Raw genomic sequence first — 26,150 nt, forward strand, 5'->3', positions numbered from 1 at the left:
CGGGGGGCCGGAAACGTATTCAAAGCTCATAACTGAAATTATTTTGATTTCAAACACTATGTAATTTATGTTTTCAAACCTTAGTGAAAAAGTCAGCAAATCCTTATCACAAGATTAGGTCATTTTTAAGGACTGTAGAGGTTCGCTTTGAAATGCACATTCTTACTCAGTAGATCTGGAGTTAGGGGTGTATGAGATTCTGCATTCCCAGTGGTGGCACTGTGGTGTTGAGGGCTAACTGAAAGGTCAGCAGCTCAAAACTACCAGTTTCTTCCAGAGAGAAAGAAGCTTTCTACTTCCCTACATTCATGATAACCCATCGGGGCCAGTTCTACTCATCCTGCAGGGTCACTATGAGTCAGCATCAACTCAACTGGAAGGGAGTGAGTTTGCTTTGGGGGTGTGGGGAGAATGCCATTATGAGATGTGCCACTGCAACTGATCCTCAGAGCTCAATTTCAGTAGCATTGGTGTAGGTTAAAGATCAAATTCAGAGGAAATTTTATATATGTTTGCATATTTATATATGTTACACTATTTTATATAACTCATATTCATAAAAGGGAGCCTTGGAGCTACAATGATTAAAGTGTTCAGCTGCTAGCCAAATGGTTGGTGGTTTGAACTCACCAGCATTCTGTGGGAGAAAGATGTGGCAGTCAACTTCAGTAAAGACTGATAGCCTTGGAAACTCTTCTGGACCCTTGTGATCTGTCCTGTAGAGCTGCAGTAGGTCAGGATGGACACAAGTCGGGAGGTGTTGATTTTTTAAAATGCCTACTTATTACAGGAGTACTGGTAGCATAGTGGTTACTCATTGGGCTGCTAACGACAAGATCAGCAGTTCAAAACCACCAGCCACTCTCCAGGAGGAAGACAAGGCTTCCTACTCCTGTAAAGTTACAGTCTCAGGAACACAGAGGCAATTAAACCCTACTCTCTAGGGTCGCTGTGAGTCAGGATGGCAGTGAGTTTGGTTGGGTAAAACTCAATAAATACATAAAGATAGAACAAATATAACCAGATTGAATGTGTACAAAATATTAAGGTTTTGTTTTCTTTTATCCATCGTATTTTTTCTTGCAAACATCCACCAGCACTTTTTATCAAGTGCTAGTGACCGCCTAGGAGAGTGAGAATAGAAAGTCAAATGTAATGAGTCTCAAAAGAGGCAGAGGCTGTGGACAAAGGGCTTGAAAGGAGGTCAACACTTGTTTGATCCATGTTGGCTCCTGAGATATTTTTCTAGAGTAACTGGAATGGTGAGGTGGCTTTTGGTAGTCCCTGCTGTGCTTCATCCACCCATTACAATGATTTGAGGTGATTTGATTTGGGGGTGATGTGGTGGTAAAACAAAAGATCCCAAACCCAGGCATTCCGAGATTTATTGGTACTGAGGATGCCCATTTGAAAGCATACCCAGGGCATTGTAAATGGGAAAGGACTGCTTATAAGTGTACAGGATGGCACAGGCATTGGGTGAGCATTTATTTATGTATTTTAATAATTAAAAAACACACACCAAACTTGTTGCTGTACAATCACTTCCAACTCGAGGAAACCCCATGAACATGGGGAGCGCTGGACTGCTCTCCAGAGTTCGCTGTTGTTGGCTTACTGTCATGTTTACAAGGGCAGATATGTTAGGCCTGTCTTCCTCAGCACCACTGAGCAGGTGCAAACCACCAGTCTTTAACTTATAATTCGTGCTACCCAGGAACTTTTCTTCTTCTTCTTCTTTTTTTCTTTTAACCTAAAGCAAATTTAAAAATAGAAACAAACAAACAAAAAAGAAAGACCATCAGCAAGATGGATTAATAGATTGACCACAACAATAAACCCAGGTGTAACAGCAACGTGAAGATAAGTGCAGCGCTGCACTATGTTTTGTTCTGTTGTACACAGGGTCAAGGAGTCCCGGGCTGCTAACCACAAGGTCTGCAGTTCAAACCCACCAGCTACTTCATGAGAGAACCATGAGGCTCGCTGCTCCCATAAAGATTTCCTACCTCAAACATGCAAAGGGGGCAGTTCTATGGTGTCTTATAGAGCCGCTATGAGTTGGGATCAACTCGCAAGCAGTGAAGTTTGGCTTTTTGCTTTGGTACTTCAGTCACCATGAGATAGAACTGACTTAAAGGTGCCTACCAACAGCAAAAGGAATAAAATCAACTCACACCTCTGTGGATTTAAAAAGTTAAACTGACTTGAACAAACTGAAAATAAATTGGGCCTATTCTGCTTTTCTAGAGGACAGGGTATCAGATTTAAAACCCCACAGAGAAGACACGCTAACCCAACCAGAGCCTGAAGAAAATACTCAAAGCTTCTTTCTCCAAGGAGAAACCTTGATGCTATAACAATGGACAGCCTGTTGCTGCTAGCACAAGGCCAGTGGGTTCAAATTCATCACCTGCTTCTTGGGAGGAAAATGAGGCAATCTCTTCCCATAAAGATTTAGTCCCAGAAGCCCTTACAAAGCAGTTCTATGCTGCCCTATAGGATATCTATGTACCAGAATCAACTAGATGGTAGTGAGTTCGTTGACTGGCACCTCTGAGGAGAATCTGGCAGTCTATGAGATCTTTCCAAAGAGATGGATTGACACAGCGGCTGCAACAATGGGTTCCGGTGTGGGGATGATTGTGAGGATGGCGCAGACCGGGTGTTGTTTCACTGTGCTGTGCATAGGGGTGCTGTGAGTTGGAATCAACTCCAAGATGCCTCTCAACAACATGAGACCTTTCAAAGACTGACACTGAAGCCTTTGAGGCTTAAGATGAGTCATTTCAGGAGCTTGGGGCGTGTGCTAATTTATTAAACACTGGGGGAAAACAAGAGATAAATCCTTTCTTTTAGGAGTATAAGGCATCACAGTAACAACAGTTTCTCTGGGTTTCTTGTGTTGGATGTTGTCTAGATGTTTTGTTTTGTTTTTTAAATTAAATAAAGGCAGAAAGCCTGGTTAGGAGGAAAAGCAAACTAACTACTAATAACAATAATGACAACAACAAAAGCAATAGTTCATGTTAAGCATTCTTCTGTTTGGAGGTGCTGTTTTAAGCAGTTCTTACTCTTTGGGAGAGAAAAGACATCTCTGAGGTAGATACTATTTATTATCCCCATTTGACAGACATGGAAGAACATGGAGACTAGACACCCTGCCCAAGATCACAGAGATGGTGAGAGGCGACGCCGGGTTTGAATCCAGGAGGTTGACTCAGTTCAGCCACAATAGACTGAAGAGTGGTAGTGGTTTGGCTCAATGTTGAAAAGGACTTTCATGGAGGAGTGGGTGCAAGGGTATATGACTCACAACCCAATTTTAAAACTCAGGCCTGAAATTCATGAAGTTTACATTTTATATGCCAGGGATGCTAACGAAAACAGAATATGAATTTGAAACGGATTTGGGTAGCAAATGTACAATAGTCATTGATATGATTAAACTGTGAAATGGTGTGATGTTCTAGATTAGGTCCTTGAGATAGTAAAGGTTTATTGTGCCAACCTGGCTGATAAAAACATGTGGGATTAATTGAAGGATGGAGAGCTAAATGGCTCAGTGAGTCTTGCCTTTCTGTTTTCTCAGGTCTCTTGCTTTCTGATGGTTGGACCAGGGTGTAGCTGCCTTAGCCAGTTCCCTGCTTCAGCTGGCAAGGATCACTACCTGCAAGACATCCCTGAGGAGAAGCCGCATGGACCTACCCCAATGCAGCCCTGGGTGCTGGAGAAGCCATTCAGAGACCCCTGTCAGCGCTGAGATGCTTACACACTCACTGATTCAATTTTCCTCCTGCAGTCGGCATCATAGTGTGTGTTTTGTGAGATGGAAGAGGACTTTGTAGATCGATGTCGGACATATGGGCTAATGTTGGACTTATGGGCTTGGAGAGCACTGGGTTGGGATGCTTTCTGAATGTATACTTACCCTTTATATAAAAACCCTCTCTTATGCACATGTGAGTTTCTGTGGCTTTGTTTCTCTAGTCTACCCAGACTAACACAGTCCTAATAAAATGGGTTGAAAAAGAAAAAAGGGGTAGTGGGGAGATGAGTCACTTAGGGTACAGTATAGCAATAATGAAACCCACAACCTTCCTCTGGTTCTTAAATGCTTCCTCCCCCAACTACCAGGACCCCAATATTGCCTTGCAGACCTGGTTAGACCAGATGAAGCACAGCAGGACAGATGGGAATCAGAAACGCAGGGAATCTAGGACAGATGAACCTCTCAGGACCAGGGGTGACAGTGGCGATACCAGGAGGGAAAGGGGATGAAGAAAGGGGGAATGGATCACAGGGAGCTATGTATAACCTACTATCTGGGGGACGGGCAGCAGGGGGGTGGATGAAGGGAGACGCTGGACAGTGTAATATGATATAATAATAATTTACGAATTATTAAGGGTGCATGGGGGAGAAGGGAGGAGGAAGGGAAGGGGAGGGGGAAAAAGGAAAATGAGCTGATTCCGGGAACCCAAGAGGCAAGCGAATTTTGGGAATAATGAGGGCAACAAATGTATAGATGTGTTTTATACAATTGATCTATGTATTGTGATGAATTGTATGAGCCCCAATAAATTGATTTAAAAAAATAAATAAATAAAATAAATTAATTAAATTAAAAAAGAAAAAAGGATATGAGCCTTCCTACATGCTAAGCAGTTCTGAACAGAGATGACTCAAGTGCCAGGTCCTTCTGTCAAGTGAGAGGATCCAGGGTCTCACACCACTAGTGGTGATTTTTCCAGTGAACTTGGCCTGCTGTACTCACAGAGTCTAGTTCTTCTCAGAGAAGCCTGGGATGTCCTCAGCCATCTTTGTCTTTTAGTTTACTCTTCTGTTGACTTCTGGGCTCTTCCTTGCCTTTTGTTTAGGAGGGGCAGGGAGATAAACATATTCTGTGTTTATGGAGTAATCATGCAATCACTAGCCCTATGAATGACTAGCCCTATGACTCACACAAACAACGTGATCTCCCACTCTAGGATGGCTCACCTGTAAATAAGGGCAGACATACCCTGACGGTGAGCTAAACAATAGCCACAGCAATAATGACAACAAAACCAAGAGATAATATCAAGCATTTATTGTTTGCTAGGTCCTGTTTTAAGTCATTTTTACTTAATCCTGGGGGAGGGGGGGCCCTATGAGGTAGATACTATTTATTATCCCTATTTGACTGATAGGGACGGAGAAGTACATCATTTGATGGTCTTTTACTGGCATTTCAAGATCTAACCTGAAAACAGGCAGAGGAGGAGGAGCAAGTGAGGCCACTACTCAATCACTTTCTCTTCAAAAGCTAGGGTCCCACTAGCTTAATTCTCACAGTCTGTCCACTAGGACTTCCACTGTGGATAAAGTCAAATGATTTCTCTCTGGATGGAGTGTTTTGCTCCTCCCACATCCTCCGAACAGGCACAACGAGAGTCATGCTGGCAAAGAGGTAATAGAGATGGTGTTGATGAACAAAAGCAAAATAAAACAAGAAAAAAAGAAATGCTTCCACTACCTAAGGAGAGAATATTTTCAACAGCACCAGGAGAGATGTATTTACCAATCCAATCTTGACTACAAATCTTAGAGCTAAGTTAACTATCGATGGAGAAAGATGAGACATACACTTCACGGCAAGTAGACATCACGATTTGCCTGCAATAATTTGTTACAAGCAGTTTTTTGGTGTGTTTTTTTTTTTACATTAAGATCACTTTTAAAATGCACTAAATGTTAACATGCACTTACATACTCTCTGTGCTGAAATCCTTCTAAGGTAGCATTTCTGCCTTTCATTTTCTCCCTTCTTTTCCTAGCTGGGCACTATTCTTCACAGCACATCGGTAGGGGTGGGGAGGTGTGGGTGAGGGTGGGGAGGGGATGGTAAGGGAGAAAATGCAGGCCACAGAGTGATAGGAAAAGATCATTTGCTGGCTGCTTTGTTTTATGGAGATCCCCTGTCCCCAATCGCTCCAGGTCCTCTTCATCAGCTTTACAACAAATCTCTTCCCACTCACTCCCACCCTTGGCAGGAAGCCGATCACAACCTTCACTTCCGCGGAGGTCCTGAAGGAAAGGAGTTCAAGGTCAAGTAAAAAGCTACTGCAAAGTGAGAACGAATTCACCTCTGGCTTTTGGATTTCCACACTCCCACATCCCGCCAATTTGAAAGAGAACAAACAAACTTTTCTCCCTGTCTTCTTAAATTCTTCGTGCATCACGCTGGATTGTCGAAGTCACAAAGTGTTACTTTTCTTACAAGTCTACCAACTGACTGGGGTGGCGCCCTCTGTCACCCTTAGGGGTGCACCGGGTTCCTAAAAGTTTTTCTCCGACAGTTAAGTTTAGGCTGCAGTTCCTGGAAGAGTGTCTGTAGTCCTTGCTTTTCCTTTAAGGGTTATCACCGATCCACCAAAGCAGCACAGTTTCCTACGGAATCTTCTCGGCGAGTCAGTGCGTAAAATGCCCCCGTCCGTGGCGGGGAGGCTGGGGTCTCCCTCTGGGCGCCTGGAGAAACGGGCGGGGGGTTCCCCAGCAGTCCGGGCGTCCCCCAAATGGCTTACACTCTGTGGGTGCGGAAAGTGACCGCTGTCACGGAGTGTTCCTCTGTCTTGGTGGTCATGCAGCCCTTCGTCCAAGCGGTCTGCTGCACTTCTTGTGTCCCGTGGTAGTCCACGACCCGCACCAGCAGGGGTGTGGGGCGCGCGGCGGCGGAGACCCCCTGGGCTCCAGACGCTGCGTCCCCGGGGCTGCCAGAAGTTCGAGGCTCTTCTCCAGGAAAGCCAGGTGGGCCGGCGGCTTCCTGGCAGTCTCCTCTGGCCACCTCTTCCGGCGCAGGGTCCCCCGGAGTCCCCAGCCACCTCTGGGGATGCAGGAGAAAGAGGACTTTCTCTCTGACCCAGGGCTCACAGTCCGGGTCCTCTCCAGCCCGCGCTCCCGGGGCCCCCGCCGCCGCTCGCTGCTCCAGGGCGCTGCCTCTGCGGCCGCCGGGCCGCGCCGGAGCCAGGGGGGCCCGGGGCCGCTGCTCCAGCGGGAACGACCCGGCGCGCTCCAGGCGGCGGGGTAAGATTCGGGGAGACCCCGCTCCTCGCGCCCCGAGGGCCCCCATGCCGTCGGGAGGCTCATTCATCGGCGATCACTTTCCGCAGGTCCCGCAGCGGCGTCCGTGGAGATGGCGAAAGCGCGGGGTGCTCAGGTCCGGGGTGTGGCCTCCCCGCCCGGGACTCCGCCCACTGGAACCCCGGCCTGGATCCGGCTGGGGCGCCCACCTCCGCTTCCTTCCCTCCCCTTTCCTCTGGCTCAGTTAAAGACCCCCTGAAAGTTAAACTTCAGCCCCCAGCACTGCTTTTCTCTTCTCCTCGTCGCCCACTGCCACCCCCGCCCGCTCGCCCTCCCAGTGCGTATTTGTGGTCCAATCCTTCACACCTTCCAATTTGACTCTGGTGTGGCACCATTCCGCATTAGGGGCAAAAGACCGCAGTGTGTGTTTGGGGTGGGTGTGGGGAGGGGCGCAACTCTCCGGGAACTAGAGGTTAGTAAAGCCTAACTTCCCAGGAAACAGCATTTCCTTTTCTATCTTTGTTCCTTCATGGGAAGGAACAAGGAAGTGGGGTGCGGGGAGGGGAGAAGCTAATCCTTCTGTAAAACGCTTCACCTGAATGCCTCCCCCCACCGTGCTTCCAGCATTATTCAAAGTAGGTCAAGGTCCAGTTGACAAAGTTAAAGCTTGCAGGAAACTTCTCTTTGCTTGCTGGGCCCTTTAGAATGCCAGGGGCAATATTTACGGAACTTTTATCCTGGTTTACGAAGCAATTCCGTTTTCAGTGGACGTACGCGTAGTCTCTCGCCATTGATTGCAATCCCCGCAGCGTAGCGGCGCTTATCTCACGTCCTCTGCGTATTTCCCGTCGCCTTTCCCCCTTCATCTGAGTCCTGTCCACTTCGTGGCAGTGGGTTGGTTTTTCCTTAGCCCATCCTACGTTCTGAACTCTGTCCCCTTGGCACCTCCAGAGGGTTACTGTTCACCTTAGATCTCTGGATTTAAACTCTCAGAGCGTTTCCCTCTTGATTATGGATTTTATTTAAAATATTTTGAATACCCTGAGGTTGGCATGCCTTCTGTGGGGACTGATCGGCTGCACCTTTCAGGTGGCTGCTTGTTTTAGGACAAGCCTTGAAGAGCTCGGACGCTATGCTTTCTGACAGCTGGCACGGTCTCATATCTTCACCACGCTTTACCATCGCCCGCATTGCTCAGTGATGCTGTCAATAAAAAGGTTAGTCCACATTAGAGGAACTACTTAGTTGTTAAGTAACTAGGGGGCCTTTGAAGCTGGGACTTCTCAGATAAGTTTGTTTGTTCTTTCGGCAGCCCATGGTAGTTTCAACGTTCTTTGCCAGCACCATATCTGAAATTCATTGTTCTTCAGTCTTCCTTATTCAGTGCCAATTTGGCGTACTATGGAGACTATGTGTGTGTTGCTGCGATGGGGGAACTCATGTTCCTGGTATTTCAAATGCTAGCGAGGTCACCCAAAGTGAACAGGTTTCAGCAGAGCTTCCCCACTAAAGACAGACTACAAAGAAGGAATAGGCTGTCCACTTCTGTAGACAATCTTATAGATTGCATCAAACCTTCATAATAGAATGTACTAAATTCATGACTCAGATTCTAGGAAAGAAGCTAGATAAGACATGGCTCAAAAAACATTAGCCTATCAATGTAAACCCCATCAGACACAACAATGCCCACCCATAAAGCACAAAGCAATAACTCTAATCTACCCAGGGATGGTCTTAAGTCCACAGAAATTAAAGTCATGTAATAATAACATGTGATAATACACATAATTATAAGCTATATACAAAGTCCAATGGTTTTGTCTGGACTCATGTAATCTTGTTCCGTGATCTTGGGATGAGCTTCTGTCTTTTATGCACCCTTCTACTCTAGCCATGGACTAGCTGAATAATGTACTAAGAATTGAAGGTGAAGACCAGCTGGCTGGTCCTGAGTAGATAGAGCTACACAGGAATGCTTAAAAATTAATTTTTAAAAAGAGCCAAGTCTAGGACACACAATATGTGCCCAGGCCTCTATTATCAATTTTTTATAAAAAGATTATAGATGTGGTTGCTTGTATTACTCTTTACCTGCAGTTTAAGCTGTCCCATAGAGAATCTACTTGTGGCTTGTATTCTGCAATGGGAATGGCCTTGAAATTACTCAATATTTCCAAGGATAAGGGAACATTCTGTTTCCATATCAACCAGTGTTGGAATTTGTGTAACTGAAAAATGCAGCTTTCTTCTTTCTTAAAAAGATGCTGTCTCAGAAACCCACAGAGACAGTTCTACCCTGCCCTACAGGGTCACCATGAGTCAAAATCGACTCAATACTGGGTGGTGAGTGAGACAGTCACCTTAAACAGGAAATCTCTAGTCCCCCAGCAAAGCTCTGAACTGTAAGGTGACTCTCTCACTCCTAGTTTCTGGAGACTATCAGTGTGCACCTGGAAACAAGAGGCTGTCCTCATGGTTGAGAGGGAGTTAGTTGGACCCAAAGGGTGGTAGTGGTGCTCTGTCTTCAGCTTCTGCCAAAATTGTATGAACTACGGTTGGTTACTTCTTACCTATTGTCTTCACAGCAACTAGTGAGCTCTCAGGATATCCTCAAAGGACATTGGACAGTTGCCCACCATATCTGTTTCTTTATTCTTTTCTTTCTTTCCCCCTCTCTCAGGCCCCTTCCACCCCGTTTTCTTAGGCTCATGCCCATTCTTTCTAGCCATCTCACATCTATGCAATTCTGCTGCTTCTAGCTGCAAATTGCATACTGCCAGATGGTGGGAGTTAAGCGCTCTCTCTGTCTCTCTGTCTCTCTCTCTCTCTCTCTCTCTCTCACACACACACACACACACACAGGTTTTGGCAGCAGGTACCACCCCACATAGTGCCCCTCCTAGCTATTTACCCTCTTCATGGAAGCAGCTATACAGAATGTCAGCCAAGGCCTTACACATGACTGCCATCTATCTCTTTTAGACTGAAGATGATGAAACTTAATAGGACCATAATTAACTCCTAATAATAACACCTTTTAAAGGTGAGAAATATAATCAGATTTAATTATAAAAGAAATGTAAAGCCAAATAAAGTCAGTTCAAAAACTTTAAACCCAAATAGCTCTAAATATAAATGATACCCCTTTCCCCACAAGCCTTTAGATATGCCACATAATAATCTTGATTCTCTCTCTCTCTCTCTCTCTCTCTCTCTCTCTCTCTCTCACTGCATTTAAATATAAATGTGGTGAAGAAACTAGATGGTGCCTGGCTATCAGAAAGAATAGTGCCTTGGGTCTTAAAGGCATGCCTTCAAACAAGCAGCCATCTAAGTGGGATGTCATACTAAGCTCACACGGAAGAAGCACACCAACATGTGTGATCCAAGGATTGTAAATCATTTAATCCAAATCTGAAAGAGGGAGTGGTATCAGAGTTTAAATTGTGAATGCTTGGGTTTCAGAAGGTGATAGATGACAGTGAAAGTGCAAAATCCATTTGCTGCGTCCACATACAGATCAAAACTCTCTTTAGAAAAATTTAGAAAAAAATTGTTGGCAAGGAAAAAGAATTGTTGATTGGGGAAGGGGAAAACTATTTGCTGAGTAATAAGACAGGCCCACCCATGACATACTATTTGAATTTCCAAATGCCCAGAAATTACGTATTATTGCATAAAAGAACATTAAGAGAAAATGTTAAAGTAAATCCACCTTTCAGTCTCTCTGTAGTAGAAAACGTACCAGAGAATTGGCAACTTGCATCCTGGATAGTGGTCTGTGCTATCATTCGTATTTTGTGCCAATTTTGCTCAAGACAGTTTTAACATGGCAGCAGTGAAATGTCAGAACTCCAAGTCGAATTCAGCAGAGATGATAGAAGGAAGGATACTGCTGCAGCTTTGAGAGGATTCTTGACTTGCCGCAGAGAGCACCAGAAAGATGTTTTCCTTGTTTTGTTGGCTAGGTAAAGGTGCTCAGCTGTATGGATCACAACAAATTTTAGGTAACATCGTGAAGAATAGAAATTTCAGAACACCTCATTGTGCTCACGCAGAACCTGTATACTGAGCAAGAGGCAGTTGCCTCAACTGAACATAGGGATACTGCTTGATTTAAAATTGGAAAAAAATTATATGTCAGAGTTGCATCCTTTCACTATATCTATTCAATCTGTATCCTGAAAAAGTACGTTAAAAAACTGGACTTCATAAAGAAGAACAACATCAGGATCTGAGGGAGATTCACTAAAAGCCTGCAGTATGCAGATGAATACCGGTGCTTGCTGAAAGTGAAGAGGACTTGAAGCCTTTACAGACTAGACTGCAAGGTTTTCGTATGAATGACACATCAACATCAAGCAAACAAATGTCACAAATGAGCTAATTCCCAACATCAGATAAATGGAGAAAACCTTGAATTCGTAAAGGATTTCATTTCGCTTGGGTCCACAATCCACGCTTGTGTGGCGAGAGATCAAGTGAATATTGCACTAGACACATCTGCTTTAAAAGACCTCTTTAAGGTGGGAGAAAGCAAAGACATCATTTTGAGAACTTGGGTGCACCTGGCCCAAGGCATGCATTTTCAGTTGCATTATACACGTGAGAAAGGTGAACAATGAATAAAGAAAAACAAAAAGGACTTTATGTCTTAAAATGATGGCGTGGGTGAAGAACAGTGACAATATCTTGGGCTGCTATAATGAACAAACCTGTCTTGGAAGAGGCACGGCCAGGATACTACTTAGAAACAAAGTAGGCAGACTTTGTATCAAGTGTTTTGCGGTGTTGTCAGGAGAGACTAGTCCCTGGAGGACATCATACTTGCTAAACAGAGGGTCAGAAAAAAAGACCTGCACTGAGATGGATGGACATGGTGGCTGCAACATTTGGTTCAAGTACAGAAATGGTAATTAGGATGGTACAAGACCAGGCAGCATTTTGTCCTGTTATGCAAGCATCTCACTGCCCTCCAATCAATGCGGACTCTTGTGACCCTCTGTGAGTTTCTGAGACTACAACTGTTTATGGGAGTAGAAAACCCAGTCTTTCTGCCAAGATGCTGCTGGGGGTTCAAACTACTTACCATGAGGATTGCAGTCGAGCATGCAACGACTACTTTTATTGCCCTTCAATTTATTTGCCTTACAGATGTTGCAGTTTTTGTTTTTGTTTTTAACACATTGGAGGTTTGTGGCAACCCCACTTTTCAGCAAGTCTATGGACACTATCTTCCCAGGAGCATGCGCTCCCTTTGCGCTCACATCTTGGTAATTCTCACAATATTTCAAACTTTTAAATAATGCTGCTACACTTGTAATCAACCTTGAACATGTACACATAATGTTTTATGTAAACTGGGTAACAAAAAAACTGTGCGACTCACTTTATTGTGGTAGTGAATGTATTGCAGTGGTCTGGAACCAAACTCACAGTATTTCCAAGGTAGGAGGGGATACCACCAAAAAAAATATTTTTTTTCAAAACTATATATTTAATTTTTTTTTACAAAGTAACCTTATCACTTTCAAAGTACTCTCCATTACATTTAATATATTTGTCAAATCTTCAATTCCATTCTTGGAAATATGTATCAAATTCATCTATTTGGATGGCTGACAACAACTCTTGTCTTTTTCTTCCCTTCTTCTAAGTCATCAAATGGGGGTCTTTTCATGTCCCTCTTCATTCATGGAAACAAAAGAAGTTGCATGGAGCAAGGTCAGATGAGTAAATTGCATGAGGCAAGAGGTGTGTTGTTTTCTGCCATAGCTGCATGAGCAGGTTCCTTGTCTGGTGGCAAAACAAGTTCCCTGTGTGCCACAAATCAGGCCCATTTAGTCGCACGCTGTTACACTGTCTTTTCAGAACCTCTAAATAGAAAGTGTGGTTAATAGTCTGACCTGCTGGCACAAACTCCAAATGTACTACTAGTCCACCTTTTCATCCATTCAGGAAGATGACGAATGTCCAGAACGAGTTTTGTCATGAATCGACATTTCACCTTTTTTGAAATGAGAAAACCACTCATCGTTACACTTGAGTTTTACCCCTTGCGCTGTCCTTGTAAGCTGTGTTCAACATCACAACAGTTTCTGTGGCATTTTTCCTGATCAAGAAACCAAAAATTTACAGCCACACTCTGTTCACTTAAATCAGCTATCCCCCAAATCGAGGTTCAAAAATAAAAGTTAGGAGTCATGAGTTAAAAATGGAAATTAGTAACTTTAATAAAACGAGTGAGAGGTAAAATAGAAGAGAAAGCCTCCAGGGAATCCATGAATTGTTTGACTCATTTTGGGTAATTTGATTGGACGTTACAGAAATGACCTCTACCTTAAGGAACGCGGGTTTTTTTCATAAAGATATTCGGAACTCACAGATTCATGGTGAAATTAAGAGAACTGAAGTTTAAACATGGGTAGAAAATAAAGTCATTGCAGAGGGATTGGTATTTGGTTCTACAGCAGCAGCCTCATAGCAGATCCTTCCACTGTTCAGCATGAGCTCCAGCCCTCCAATTTACAAGTCAAAATCCCACTCAGAGTGCAACTGGCTGAGTTTATGTCACTTGCACACCACCTTGACCATCGCACTGCCATCTAGTCACTGCTGACTCATAACGACCCCCTGTCGGTTTCTGAGACTGTAACTGTTTACAGGAATAGAAAGCCCAGTCTTTCTCTCATGGAGCTGCAGGTGGTTTTGAAATGCTGACCAGGCAGATGGCAGCCCAACACATAACCACTACACTGCCTTGACCCTACAGGACAGAAAAAGGAAGGATGTAGTAGAAGAAGCCTTTCAGGCCTATGGAAGGGCAGACAGCTAGACTGCCAACAAGACTCCAATCCAAAAGGAGCCCTTGTGGCTCTGTGGTTCACTGCTTGGCTACTAACCGAATCCAACCATAAGAAAGATGTGGCAGTGTGCTTCCGTAATTTAAATCATGTTTTTATGTTTTGTTTTTGTTTATAGGTGTAATTAGGACTTCAGATAGAAAATGGAGAAACAAAGCCAGATAGAAAATGAGAAGCTTGCGGTAGGGATAAATGCTGGCATCTACCAGTTCATGCAGGAGGGGAGGAAAGAGTAGGAATCTGGCACTATTGTCATTTATAAGTGACAATAAGCTTAGCCCAGTGGTTTATGAAAAAATAAAAACCAAGGCAAATTTTTCAAAAAGGGATTTGGGGTTTAAAGGGAATGGCAAATATGATATCTGGGGAAAGAATGAAAGAAGCTAATATGTGACCTTAGCCCTATTTATGTACATAAACAATGAAAAGCAATTAAGCACTTTGTCTTTCATTCCATTTAAAAAACAGCCCTAAATGATGGCCATAAGGCAATTTTAGATTTGGGGTTAAGAAACAGAATGCTAGGTTTTCTCGTAACTATTTCTCTAAGAGATGACTCATGTAGCACCCAGAGTAGAAATGGCTTAAATAAGATTTTAAAATTGTAATTCATTGCCAGCCGTCTGCATGACCCAAGGGTTGAAAGCATATTCGTCATCATCCAGTCAGAGATCAAGACTTAAGACAGTGCTGGCTCATTGAGTATGAGTAAGTGACTTAGGAATCAGGAAATTGCAGCATGAATAATAGAGTCAGCAACTTAATGGTGATGAAGTAAGAATGGATGTCCTTTATCCCATAACCTTCTGGGTCACCAACAAAAATGTACTTGTTGAACACTTGCGTGTATTATTCCAGAGAATTTAATCTTTGGCACAACATAGGCAACTAATATATAAATAGAGGCAGTGGCATTTTGGTGTTTCAGTGGTAGAATCCCTGCCTTCCACGCAGGTGATTGGTTAGATTCCAGTCAGTTCACTTCATGTACAGCCCCACTATTCATTTGTCAATAGAGCTTCCAGACTTAGAAGGACTAGGAAGAAGAGTCTAACAACTTACTTTGAAAATCACCTTCGAACTTATGGATTTCAATGATCCAATCTGTAACAAATTATGGGAATGGGTTAGGACCTGGCACTATTTTTGTTCCATTGTATATGGAGAGCAAACTGTAATAAACTAACAACAAAATTTATTCAATATTTTAAATAGAACAACCACTATGTCTCTGTTAAGCACCCTAGAGTTGACTTGGATGATAGTGAGCTCTTGTGATAGACCAGAACTGCCCCGTAGGGATTCTATGACTATACTCCTTTGGGAAGTGGATTACCAGGCCTTTCTCCTAAGAAGTCTCTGCATGGATCCCAACCACCGACCTTTTGGTTAACAGGTAAGCCATGCATTTCCCCTCGGACTAATAAAATCAAAATCTTAATACTCAACTTGGTTACTTTGTAATAAAAATTTAGGGAGTGAGGGAGTAAGACTGCTTTTCTGTCCATTAAATTATTTTATTAGTCAATATATATGTGATCAGGTTAGGGTTATAACAGCTGTAGGAATCATGAATAATTTTTTATATCCAGAATCTTCATTTCCAAAATATTTAGACTCATGTGAAGACTTATGAATGTTAAATATAGCAACAAACCAACGATCCAGAAACTGTCATTTAGCAAGTCTTCAAACAAGTTGACCCAGAATACCCAGTAAGTCAAAGAGACTTTTAGTAATAATCTTTTTAAATATGTTATCCACACTTCATAATTCACCCCCATGGTCTCAGCCTCTGTGACTTCAGACAGAGACGCTGCCCTGGGGCTCTTCTTCCAATGGTCTTAGGTTTCCTTTCTCGTCTCCTGCCTCAAAGTTGGCTCAACCTTATAGCCCAGTGCATGGCAAATGAAATGGAGCAGTCCCTCCATTAGTGTTACACAGTCCTATTTGCATAGGCCCACCCAATCAATTAATGGGAGTTATAGGAAGAGGGGCAGAAAGGCCAATTTAAGAAATGTCAGTCCATCATACACAAATAGGAAAATTAAGGTTCATTGACTTTAATGTTACTTCAATGATGTTTATTGCAAAGTTCATATTTAATGTTTTCCATTAGTTACCAAAATGTGCATTTGACTTTTGTTCTCAGTCCAGGATTCAGTCATAATTTATGCATTGCCGTTGGCTCGTTTTCTTATGTCTCTTAACTTAAGTGTAGCAAGCCCCCAATCTTTTGGGTTCTTTTCCTCTATAACATTGAATTTTTAAAAGTGTTTTGAAGAGTCAGGTCAATTGCATGATCAATTATTGCACAATCTCGATTTTTCCTTATGATTCATGCCAGGTTAAGTATTACTGACAAGAATTCTGCCTGGGTGTGTTAGACAAGGTTCTCTAGAGAAACAAAACCTGAATGCTTATATATATTTATACAGAGATATATAACATAAGAAATAAACAGTTAATTAAATTATAAAGCAGTACAAATGGCTCAGTGCAACTCACTCCCGTGAGACATTTGTGAGACACTGACAGTCCTTTAAGTCTTGAGGGCCGCCATGTAGTCCCCTGTAGAGCAATTTAGCCTATCAGGGTTCAGGCACCAAACAGCAAGGCAGGTCACCAACAGTCAGCCAGATGACAGGGTCCGACAGACCCAGCTCAAGAAATATACATTCCAGTAGTGTGGCGAAGCAGGTCTTGAAGGAACACGAATTACAGCGACACAATCCACGGGTTAGGTGTCCCACAGGTAGTGTAGCTTGCAAATTGAGGCGAAGAACAAGCAAGGCAGCCACACACTGGTCCGATGATCAGAGAACAAGAGACAAGAAAGGTGAGGCTCACTGAGCCATTTAGCTCTCTGCCTTTCAATTAATCCCACATGTGTTTATCAGCCAGGTTAGCACAATAAACTAACTACCTCACTGGGCAATATCTTATTGCATTTTGTCAGAAAGCACACAGTGTAAGATTGCTACCACATAGTGTAAGATTGCTACACTACTGTTCATGCTAAATTCAATCACGTAAATATTAAGATGATGAGTGTCAGAAATATCTATTAGAAAGGATGTTTTGCTCTCTACAATTAATAAGTGATCTGTTGGATGAAAATTGGGGCTTTTTAATACATAATCTATTTCCCAACATTCATTCATTCATTACTTACTTTCTTTCTTTTTTTGAATCCCTGTGGTTTTTATGAAGGACAGGACAAGTTTCAGGTTTTAGAGTCTCAAAGGGTTTCACAACTGGTCCCAATAAACCACGGGGAAAAGAGCACCCACGCATGTGGATCTTGGGGGTGGGGTGATTCCAGAGCCCAGAAGCCCTAGAGGCTGAGAGCATGTAGATCGGGTCATATCGGGTGCAATTCCCACACTGTGTCTCCAGGGTTGTCCCCTGTAGGGCTATGGGTCAGTGAGGGATGTCGTGTCTCATAGGTGGGCCGGCCATACAGTCCTCTCTGTGCATTGGCTGCTCTGAGCAGGGATATCATCATCAAGGATTGGTGGGCCAGAGTGTGCTCCACTCTCTCTTTCTCCCTCTTCATTTGCTCCAGTGTGCTCTGATCATACATGTCCCTCTCCCTGAGCTGTAGCTTCAGAGCTGTCCTCTGAAATAATTTTTTCTTGGGGGAGGGGCAGCTGCCCATGTAGTTGGGATTGGGGCCAGCCCCTCAGACCTCTCTACTGGTTCCCTGCTTCATGCCGGTATGTTGCATTCACATCTTGGAGCACCCGGTTGAAGTCTGGTCCCTCTTTCCCCGTAGAGATATAAATAATACCCTCCCCTTGGATGGGTTAGTGCCCTGTTCCCCCACTACCCATTTCTTTTCCCTCCCTCCTTTTTAATTGGCTACATATAACCCCCTCCCTGGGGGACGGACAAAACAGCTCAAAATCGATAGTAATCTTACTAAGGATTTTGTATGGCCTGATAAAGAAGCCCATGGGTAGGAATGGCATCACTGGGTGGTTTCAATTCTAGTGGAAATACTATGGACTAGCTTTACTCTGCACACATGGGGTCTCCAAGAGTCAGAATCGCCTCCATCGCAAGTAACAACAATTTGTATACATAATTTCCCATTCTTTCTTACTTAGTTTTGCAACTACTTTATTTGTGGGTTTCTTTTATTTATTTCTTTAAAACAACAACAATTGCATAATGTGCGATTGTGTAGGAAGTAGATGGGAATTTAGGTTGTTCCCAAGTGTTAGTTATTACAAATAATATCCGAAGGAACAACCCTGTGTAAACACTGTGCAAATAAGAACAAATCCAGACTTTGACAGCGAGAAACTTTATTCAGAAAGAGACGGGCAATAAATATGGTAATTGTGGGGGAAGGACCCTACAATAAGGAGAACATGCCAGTCTTAAGATCTACACACATCTCAAGGATTAGGGACAAAGAAGTCTTTTATGAGGGTGGAGAGTAAACAAGCAAGATAAAGCCCAATGTAGAGGAGTGTATGTAGGGTGAAGTCACTAGATAATGTATCAGAATGATTTATCACTCCAAGGACAACTTATTTATTACTCTGAGGTCAACGGGGTGGTATGTTAGTTCTGGCTGAGGTTGGGCCAACGTTCAGAGAAGGATAGAAACTTAACTAACCTTTACTTAACAAGCAATTTGTTTCTAATTGATCAGTGTGGACAAGCAATTCAGTTATTTATTTGTGAGGCAAAACACGGACATGTGTGAGTCTTATGCAAGTCATATGGAAAGAAGGGCAGTTATTTGCCCTAGGCAGCTTGCCTACAGTGAAAGGACTTTTAAGTCATCACTGCTTGCCACCACCACAGATGCAGGTAAAGTTCAGCAATATTAATATGTACAAATTTCCTAGGAGCGTATAACATACCACCAACTGGGCGACTCATGAGGAGCTGAAATATACTGTCTCACAGGTCTGAAGGCTAGACGGACAAATCAGCCTTTAAGCCATGCCCTGCTCCCTCCAAAGTCCCAAGGGGACAGTCTTCCAGTTTCTGGTAGGCTCTGGCATTGCTTGGTGAGTAGAGGCAGTTTTACAAGCCTGTGGCTCCTCTATCAATTTCACTATGTAGATTTTCTTTTTAGAAAGACATCTCCCAGATTTGATTAGGAGTCATCCTACTTCTGTATGATTTAATGTTAATTCATTTGATAACATCTTCAAACACTTTTAAGTCCAAACGATACCCAGTTCACCAAGGCTCATTATTAGGTCCTCAACGCGATCTTTGAGGGACACAATTCAATCCACAGTAGAATATGAGTATTATCCTCGTATTTCTAATATTTGTTTTTATTTTTGCTAATATCATAGATGAGAAATTGTATCTGGTAGTAGTTTAAATCTTTTTTTAATTATCTTTCACACTTTTAACTACCTTTTCACATTTTTAATAATTATTTTTATCATGTGTTTCTGTGATTCTAACCATGTCTCTTGCTTATATTTTTATCAGGTTTTAAATATCATCCACACCCTCAATTTTAGGGACTTTTTATATGTTAATGAAATTAGTTCTTGGAGAAAAATTGCAAAGATTTTATTCTGTTGGTCAATTATATTTCAACCGTACTTATGTTGTTTTGCAACTAAGAAATATCACACATATGTTGTTGTTGTTGGATGCTGTTAAGTCTATTCCGACTCACAGCAACCCTCTGCATCCTCATCATCACCCTGAATTCTTCATTCTGTTATTGCCTCTGGGGTTTGGACAACTTTTAATAAATGGACAAGATTCAAGTAAAATAAATTCATTCATGAACATGCATGCTAATACTTTATGATTCCTTATTTTAAAACTTCATTTCTTCTATCTATAAATATTGGTTAGTAAAATTTTTAGAAGTGTGATAGTTTAGCCTTTGTGTCAAGTTGGCTGGGAAAAGATTTTCAGTGGATGGGCAGTTAAGGAATAGAAATTTTTCATGATGAGATATAATCACTTTCTCATGATGACCTTAGCCACGAGCAGCCAATTCATTGAAAAGAAATTTCCTCAGGGATGCAAGCTGCTTCCCCAAGAAGTGGATGTTGTGAAACAGCTTGCATGCCTTTTATGTTTCTGGATTCTACAAGTGGGCCATCATCTGACTTCTAGTTCATTGAACTTGAGCCAATGACCTACTACTACATTGTCTGCAGGTCTTGGGAGTCATCAACAACTCATCAGCTCAACTATATACCTTGAATTCATTTGCCTCTGGGGTCTGGATACCTTTTAATAAATAAATGATTCAAGTATAATAAATTGCCAAAATCTAAACCCAAAGTCTTATTATATGTGCCAAATTACAGCCCTACCTGAATTCCCAACCTGGGATGGTCTGATGTTAAAGTGAGGACATTGATTGGGAAGATATGGGGTCCTGAATCTTGGGGTAGTGGCATATGGGCAAACAATTAGAAAATTATTGAGCCCATAATTTCCACTGAATCACCCATGCCAACAGAGCTAGCTCTTTGACACACATATGATGAGATTAATTTAGGTGTGCCTAATGAGTCATTGTCTGAGATGTCACCTGGAGTGGTGCCTAAGAAATAGTGTGGGTGATTGCCTGAGGTGTATGACTTACAAGACATACTGAATGTTATAAAGCATGGCTGAATGTTCCCTGAATGCATCCTTACCACCCATTATTGCTTCTAAACCTGTAACTTGAGTTAAGCCCCAGCAATCCCTAAAAGCTGAAGCAAAAATTGTGATCTACTACACCGCAAAAGAACAGCTTGCTTTTTATAACATGTACAAACAGAAACTTAGAGATTATGTGTGGAAATGACTATTTGTTAAGGATATGTGATAAGTTAAAGAAAAATAGAGTTGGATTAGTATGATTGACAGACTATACTCCACTCCTACACTTTTATATCTCTTAAAGTTGACATGAAATTATGTAACTACCACAGAATAGAATTATCAGACTAGACCCATCGACCCACACATGGAGTGTCAGGAAGACACACCTTTTACCACAATGATGAGGGATAGGTTTGTGAAGGGAACCCCAGCATCTTTAAACACTGCTGTGATTGCTAATGTATGTGTGTCAGATTTGACAGTGGGAACTCTCCTAACTACAGTGAGTCTGTGGAGCCTGTGGTGTGAAGGGCCAAATGGAAGCGCCTAATTGACAGAGGCAAGGTGGGCATGATTACGATAATGGACAGCAGAGTCAAAGTACTAATCAGGATTATGTGACATGTATGAACTGAATTTACAGCATTGGCTACTCAGGCAGGGTGTCCTTAGGAGTGAATCAAATAGGAAACCCACTAAATATTTACTTGATCTGTAAAAGCAGAATTCAAAGCCAACTGAGCAGTAGTCTCATTCAGCACAGCAGAATAGTCATGGTTCATCAATGAGTTTCCAGACTTGAGCCCATATACACTTGAATGAAGGGAGGCCAGGTCCCCTTGAACAAGATCCCACTAAATTAGCAAAAATATAGTAGTCTCTCTCCTAGCCTTTCCCAGAGCGTTCTGTGTTAGGCTGGGTGGTCTAGAGAAACAAAACCAGTGACTTTCATATATGTATAAGACAGATCTTTATATCAAGAAATAATGTCATATCAAGAAGACATCCCAATGCAGTACAAGTTAAGTCTATGGGTCTGATGCTAGTTGGAGCCCTTTTTTGCTATAGCTGCAAGCCGATGTTCCAAAAAGGGAAGCAGATGCACAAAGATCACAGACCACTGGGTGCAGAGTCACGTGGATCCAAGTTCAGCATCTCATGGAGGCATCCCTGGAGGCAGGCCCAGAATCCCAGCAAGCAGAAAGAGAGGAATCGTCTCTGCTCAATCTCTGTCTTATACAAATGCCAGACCCCAAGGAGGTATCATCGGTCTACCACTTGATTGACAGGTTGGACTCTGCCCTTAGTCAGGAGTGTCCAGTTGACATAATCCCTAACCATCACAGGATGTGAGATCTATTATAAGAATGACAATTCATTGGGGAATAGTAAATAATCAGACTTTTCAGGATTTACTGGATACTGACTGAATTGACAGTAATTGCAAGAGACCCATAATATCATTGTGTTCCACAAGTCAGTGTGGAAGTAAGTGGAAGTTAATTTATTAATAGAGTATTAGCTCAGGTTCATTTGACAATAGTTCCAGTCCTATCCTATAGCAATTCACACAGTTCCAGAGTGTATGGTTGTAATAAAAATACTTAGAATCTAACAGACCCCCATACTGGATTTCTGACATGTGGAATAGGGTAATGATTGAAAAAAGCAAGGTGGAAATCATTATAACTGTTTTTACCTAAGAAAATAATAAGCCAACAGCAATTCTGCATTCTTGAAGAGATCATTGTCATAATTAATGACTAGAAGGATTCAGGAGTGATGATTCCCATACATCTCAGTCTAACTCACTGTCTATTTGAAAGTCAATTATCAGAAACTTCACCAGGTGATTTCTTCAATTGAGGTTGCTATTCTATATATTACTTCATTGTTGGAGCAAATTAATACATCTCTTGGAATCTAGTATGTAGCTATCGATCTGGCCAATGCCTTTTAAAATATTCTGGTTTTGAAGAAACACCAGAAGTTAATTGCCTTTAACTGTCAAGGCCAAAAATGCACATTGTCATCCTACCTCAAGAGTATATCAACTCTCCAACCAAACCCAGAACCCACTGTCATCAAGTCAGTTCTCCAGAAAGCCGAATGTGCTCTAAATTAACACAGAAAGCCCAATTCATGGTGCTGTTTCTCTAATATTCAACATTCATGAGTCTAAGAACCAAGAAGTAGAAATGAGAGTAGCACCAATCATTATTATTCCTAATGATCCACTTTTGCCCTTTGGTTCTGGAAGTCTTCATTTTAAAGAGAAGAATACTCCCACCTAGAGACACAATGATGATTCTATTGAAATGGGCGGCTAGATGGCAAGACTTTATCTTATACGTGTTGAGCATATTATCAGGAGAGACCAGTCCTTGGAGAAGGACATATTGCTTGGTAAAGTAGAGGGGCAGGGAAAAAAAGGAAAGGGCCCTCAATGAGATGGACTGACACAGTGGCTGCAGCAATGGGATCAGGCACAGGAACAATTGTAAGGATGGGGCAGGACCGTGCAGTGTTTTGTTCTGTTATGCATTGGGTTGCTATGAGTCAGAACCAACCTGATGCCACCTAACAACAGCAGTACAGGTACCAAATTAACCACAAGTGGAATGTGATAGTTAAGGCTTTCTGCCAACTATCTGGACTCTGATTCTCAGTGGTTTAGCAATTAAGGAATAGTAATCTGCCATAAAGAGATAACATAATACAATCACTTCTATGATGAGGTCTGCTATGAGCAGCCAATCAGTTAAAAGGAAATTTCCTCAGAGAGAACTACTTCCACTGTGGCCTACTTTTGAATGTAAGTAAACACTGGAGAAGAGCTTTCTTGCTTTTACTGGGTCTGGATCCTACATCTGGTTTGTCATCTGACTTAAGATTCTTCAGATTTCAGCCAACAATTTGCCACATTGTTCACTAATCTTGCAGCAGCCACTTACCTTTTTATCTGTTGAACTTGGATTCATTTTCCTCTGCAGTAGGAAGCCTGCTCTCTGGCCTGTTAATCTTAGGTCCATAAGCCTCGGCAGCTACAGAAATCAGGAGAAGCCTCCTGCCTGGCATCCGACCCATTGACTTGGATCTGCCTCTACAATCATATGACTGATTTTCTTGATATAAAATTCTCTCTCTCTCTCTTACAGTGTTAAAGAGCAAATATATTACTTTTAGGACTGAGATTTGCATGATTCAAGCCATGGTACTTTTAGTTGTCTCATATGTATATGGAAGTTGGACATTGAATAAGGAACCCTGAAGAAGAAATGATGCATTTGAATTATAATTCTGGCAAAGGATATTGAAATGCCACGAAGTACTGGAAGAACAACAAACAAATCGATCATGGACAAAGTAGAGCCAGACTGCTCCTTGGAGGCAAAGATGGTAAGACTTCATCTCACATACTTCAGACTTGTTTGGGGGAAAGATCAGCCCTTGGGAAAGGACATCATACTTGGTAAAGTGGAGGGGTAGCAAAACAAGAGCTAGATCCTCTCGAAGATGGATTGACACAGTGTTCATGCCCTCAATGACCACAAACATAATGGCTTTGAAAATAGTACAAGACTGGGCAGTGCTTCATTCTGTTGTACAAAGGAGTTGCTATGAGTAAAACAAGGCTTGATGGCATCCAACAATAACAACTGTGTGTGTGTGTGTGTGTGTATACATAAACACACACACGCATTTGTACACTGCACTGGTTTGCTTCTCCAAATCACCAGGCTAAGTCTCAAACGAAAAGTCAAACTGAATTTCCCAGACTAAAAATCTTCTGGAAATAGACAACTTTACCTTTGTCCCATGGAGACAATGATGGTTTCAAACTGCGGGCCTTGTTGTGATTAGCAGCCTAACACACAATTCACTATGGCAATAATATTAGAATTCAACTATCGTCACAAATCAGAAATTGCACCTATAAATTAAAGCAAAAATATTAAGCACTAAAGTCACATAGATACATAACAACAAATCAAGACATTTGATTCTAAGGACAAGACATAGTTGCTCTGAATGTTTTAAAATTTACTATTAAGTGGAAGCTAATACATACATCATTCCATAGTTCAGTCATGTCAAGCAGAATCATATAATTGCTACCACAGTTTCCAAACATTCTTTTTTCCCCATACTCCTTGAGATTGTCTCCCTTTTACCCCCACCCCACCACCATCACTGCATCTCCTTCCCCTGAGACCCTTATTCTACTTGTCCCTATAGGTTCATCGATCCTGGATTGCATACCCCAAACACAAAATTATATATCACACAACTCCATCAGGGTGACCTCCAGTGAGATAACACCTCTGAGATACACTCTGTTACAAGCAAACAAACAACAAAATAAAAAGACAAAAAATGTTGAAAATACTGTGCCATAATTTTTAAAAAACAAAAGGATATCTGTTTAAATTGATATGAAAAGATACTCAAATGATACTATTGTGCCAAAAAGCAAGTTTTGAAGCAACAATATAACACGAGCGCATGTTATAAATACTAAAGTATATTTATGTTTGTACATTACATATAATATATATAAATATTTATACTCATATATACACAATGAATATGTTATTTATGTTTAGAAGAGAGAGATTCCAGATGAATACACAAACTATTCATAGTGGTTATCCTTGAAAATTAGCAGGCTTAAGAGGTGGGACTTACGGCGACACAGGACAGGGTAGAATGGCCCCTGTAAGTTTGCGAGACTGTCACTCTCCATGGGAGCAGGAGAGTCTCGTCCTTTGTGAAGCAGCTGCTGCTTTCAAACTGCTGAGGCTTCAGTTAGCAGCCCAATGTGTCACCCAAAGGCCGTGACTCGGAATTCACTCAGTGGCAGTGACTTCGGTTGTTCAGCACAGGTCGGGGCTTCGAGAGACTCTTGGTTTACTTCACATGTAGACAGTTATATACTACACAATACTTATTTTATAGGTATGCACTTTCATATGTTAAAATAATTTTTACTAAGAAGAGATTTTTTTACTAAGGAATTTTTACATTCCTTCCAATGTAAGGAAACACAAATAAAAGACTGATAGAGTAGAAAACTCCAATATTTAAAATATTGAAATGTTTAAAAATACATATAATATTCTTACAGCATAAAATCTAAGATTTGTGCAACAAATAATAAAGGTAAAATAATAATAATAATAAAATCCTTATATTCTCATTAGGGAAAGAGTCCACTATCTGAATTAGTGAGTGAAAAAAAATGTCAAGAATGTATATAAAAATAATTAGTAATGTAAATGATAAAATAACGTTATTTAAAATTAGAAAATTAGAGGCACAAAGATTTAACATATGTCCCTCCTCCAACTAAATTAGGAAACAGTTTTGTTTTTTATTTCTTACAATGCACAACAAAGCTACAACTCTAGGAAAATGAGTTTAAATGGGATGAAGTCACAGAGGCACAATCGTTTGGGACCTGTGGTCGACATTATATATGGAAAGCTTTAAAACGTTCACAGGTTGGATCATGTGACATTTCCATTTTCAGGTGTTTGAGGTAGCTCCCTATCACTTTGGTGGTTATTCATATTTATACCCCACTAGTATATATGTGGGTTCCAATCTCTCTGTAGCCTCTCC

At 41.8% G+C, this 26,150-nt stretch overlaps 1 protein-coding gene across 1 annotated transcript; it reads right to left on the reverse strand.

Moving 5' to 3' along the window:
* Window positions 1-5,077: 5,077 nt before the first annotated feature.
* CUNH6orf141 (chromosome unknown C6orf141 homolog) lies at window positions 5,078-7,132 on the reverse strand. Its single transcript, XM_004696567.3, has one exon. It carries the CDS (start codon window positions 7,130-7,132, stop codon window positions 6,563-6,565), a length of 570 nt encoding a protein of 189 aa, XP_004696624.2. The 3' UTR covers window positions 5,078-6,562.
* Between the last annotated feature and the right edge of the window lie 19,018 nt (window positions 7,133-26,150).

The sequence above is a fragment of the Echinops telfairi genome, unplaced genomic scaffold (genome assembly GCF_000313985.2).
Source record: "Echinops telfairi isolate 266 unplaced genomic scaffold, ASM31398v2 ScPeMD7_3533;HRSCAF=4204_1, whole genome shotgun sequence".
NCBI classification, from domain to species: Eukaryota; Metazoa; Chordata; class Mammalia; order Afrosoricida; family Tenrecidae; genus Echinops; species Echinops telfairi.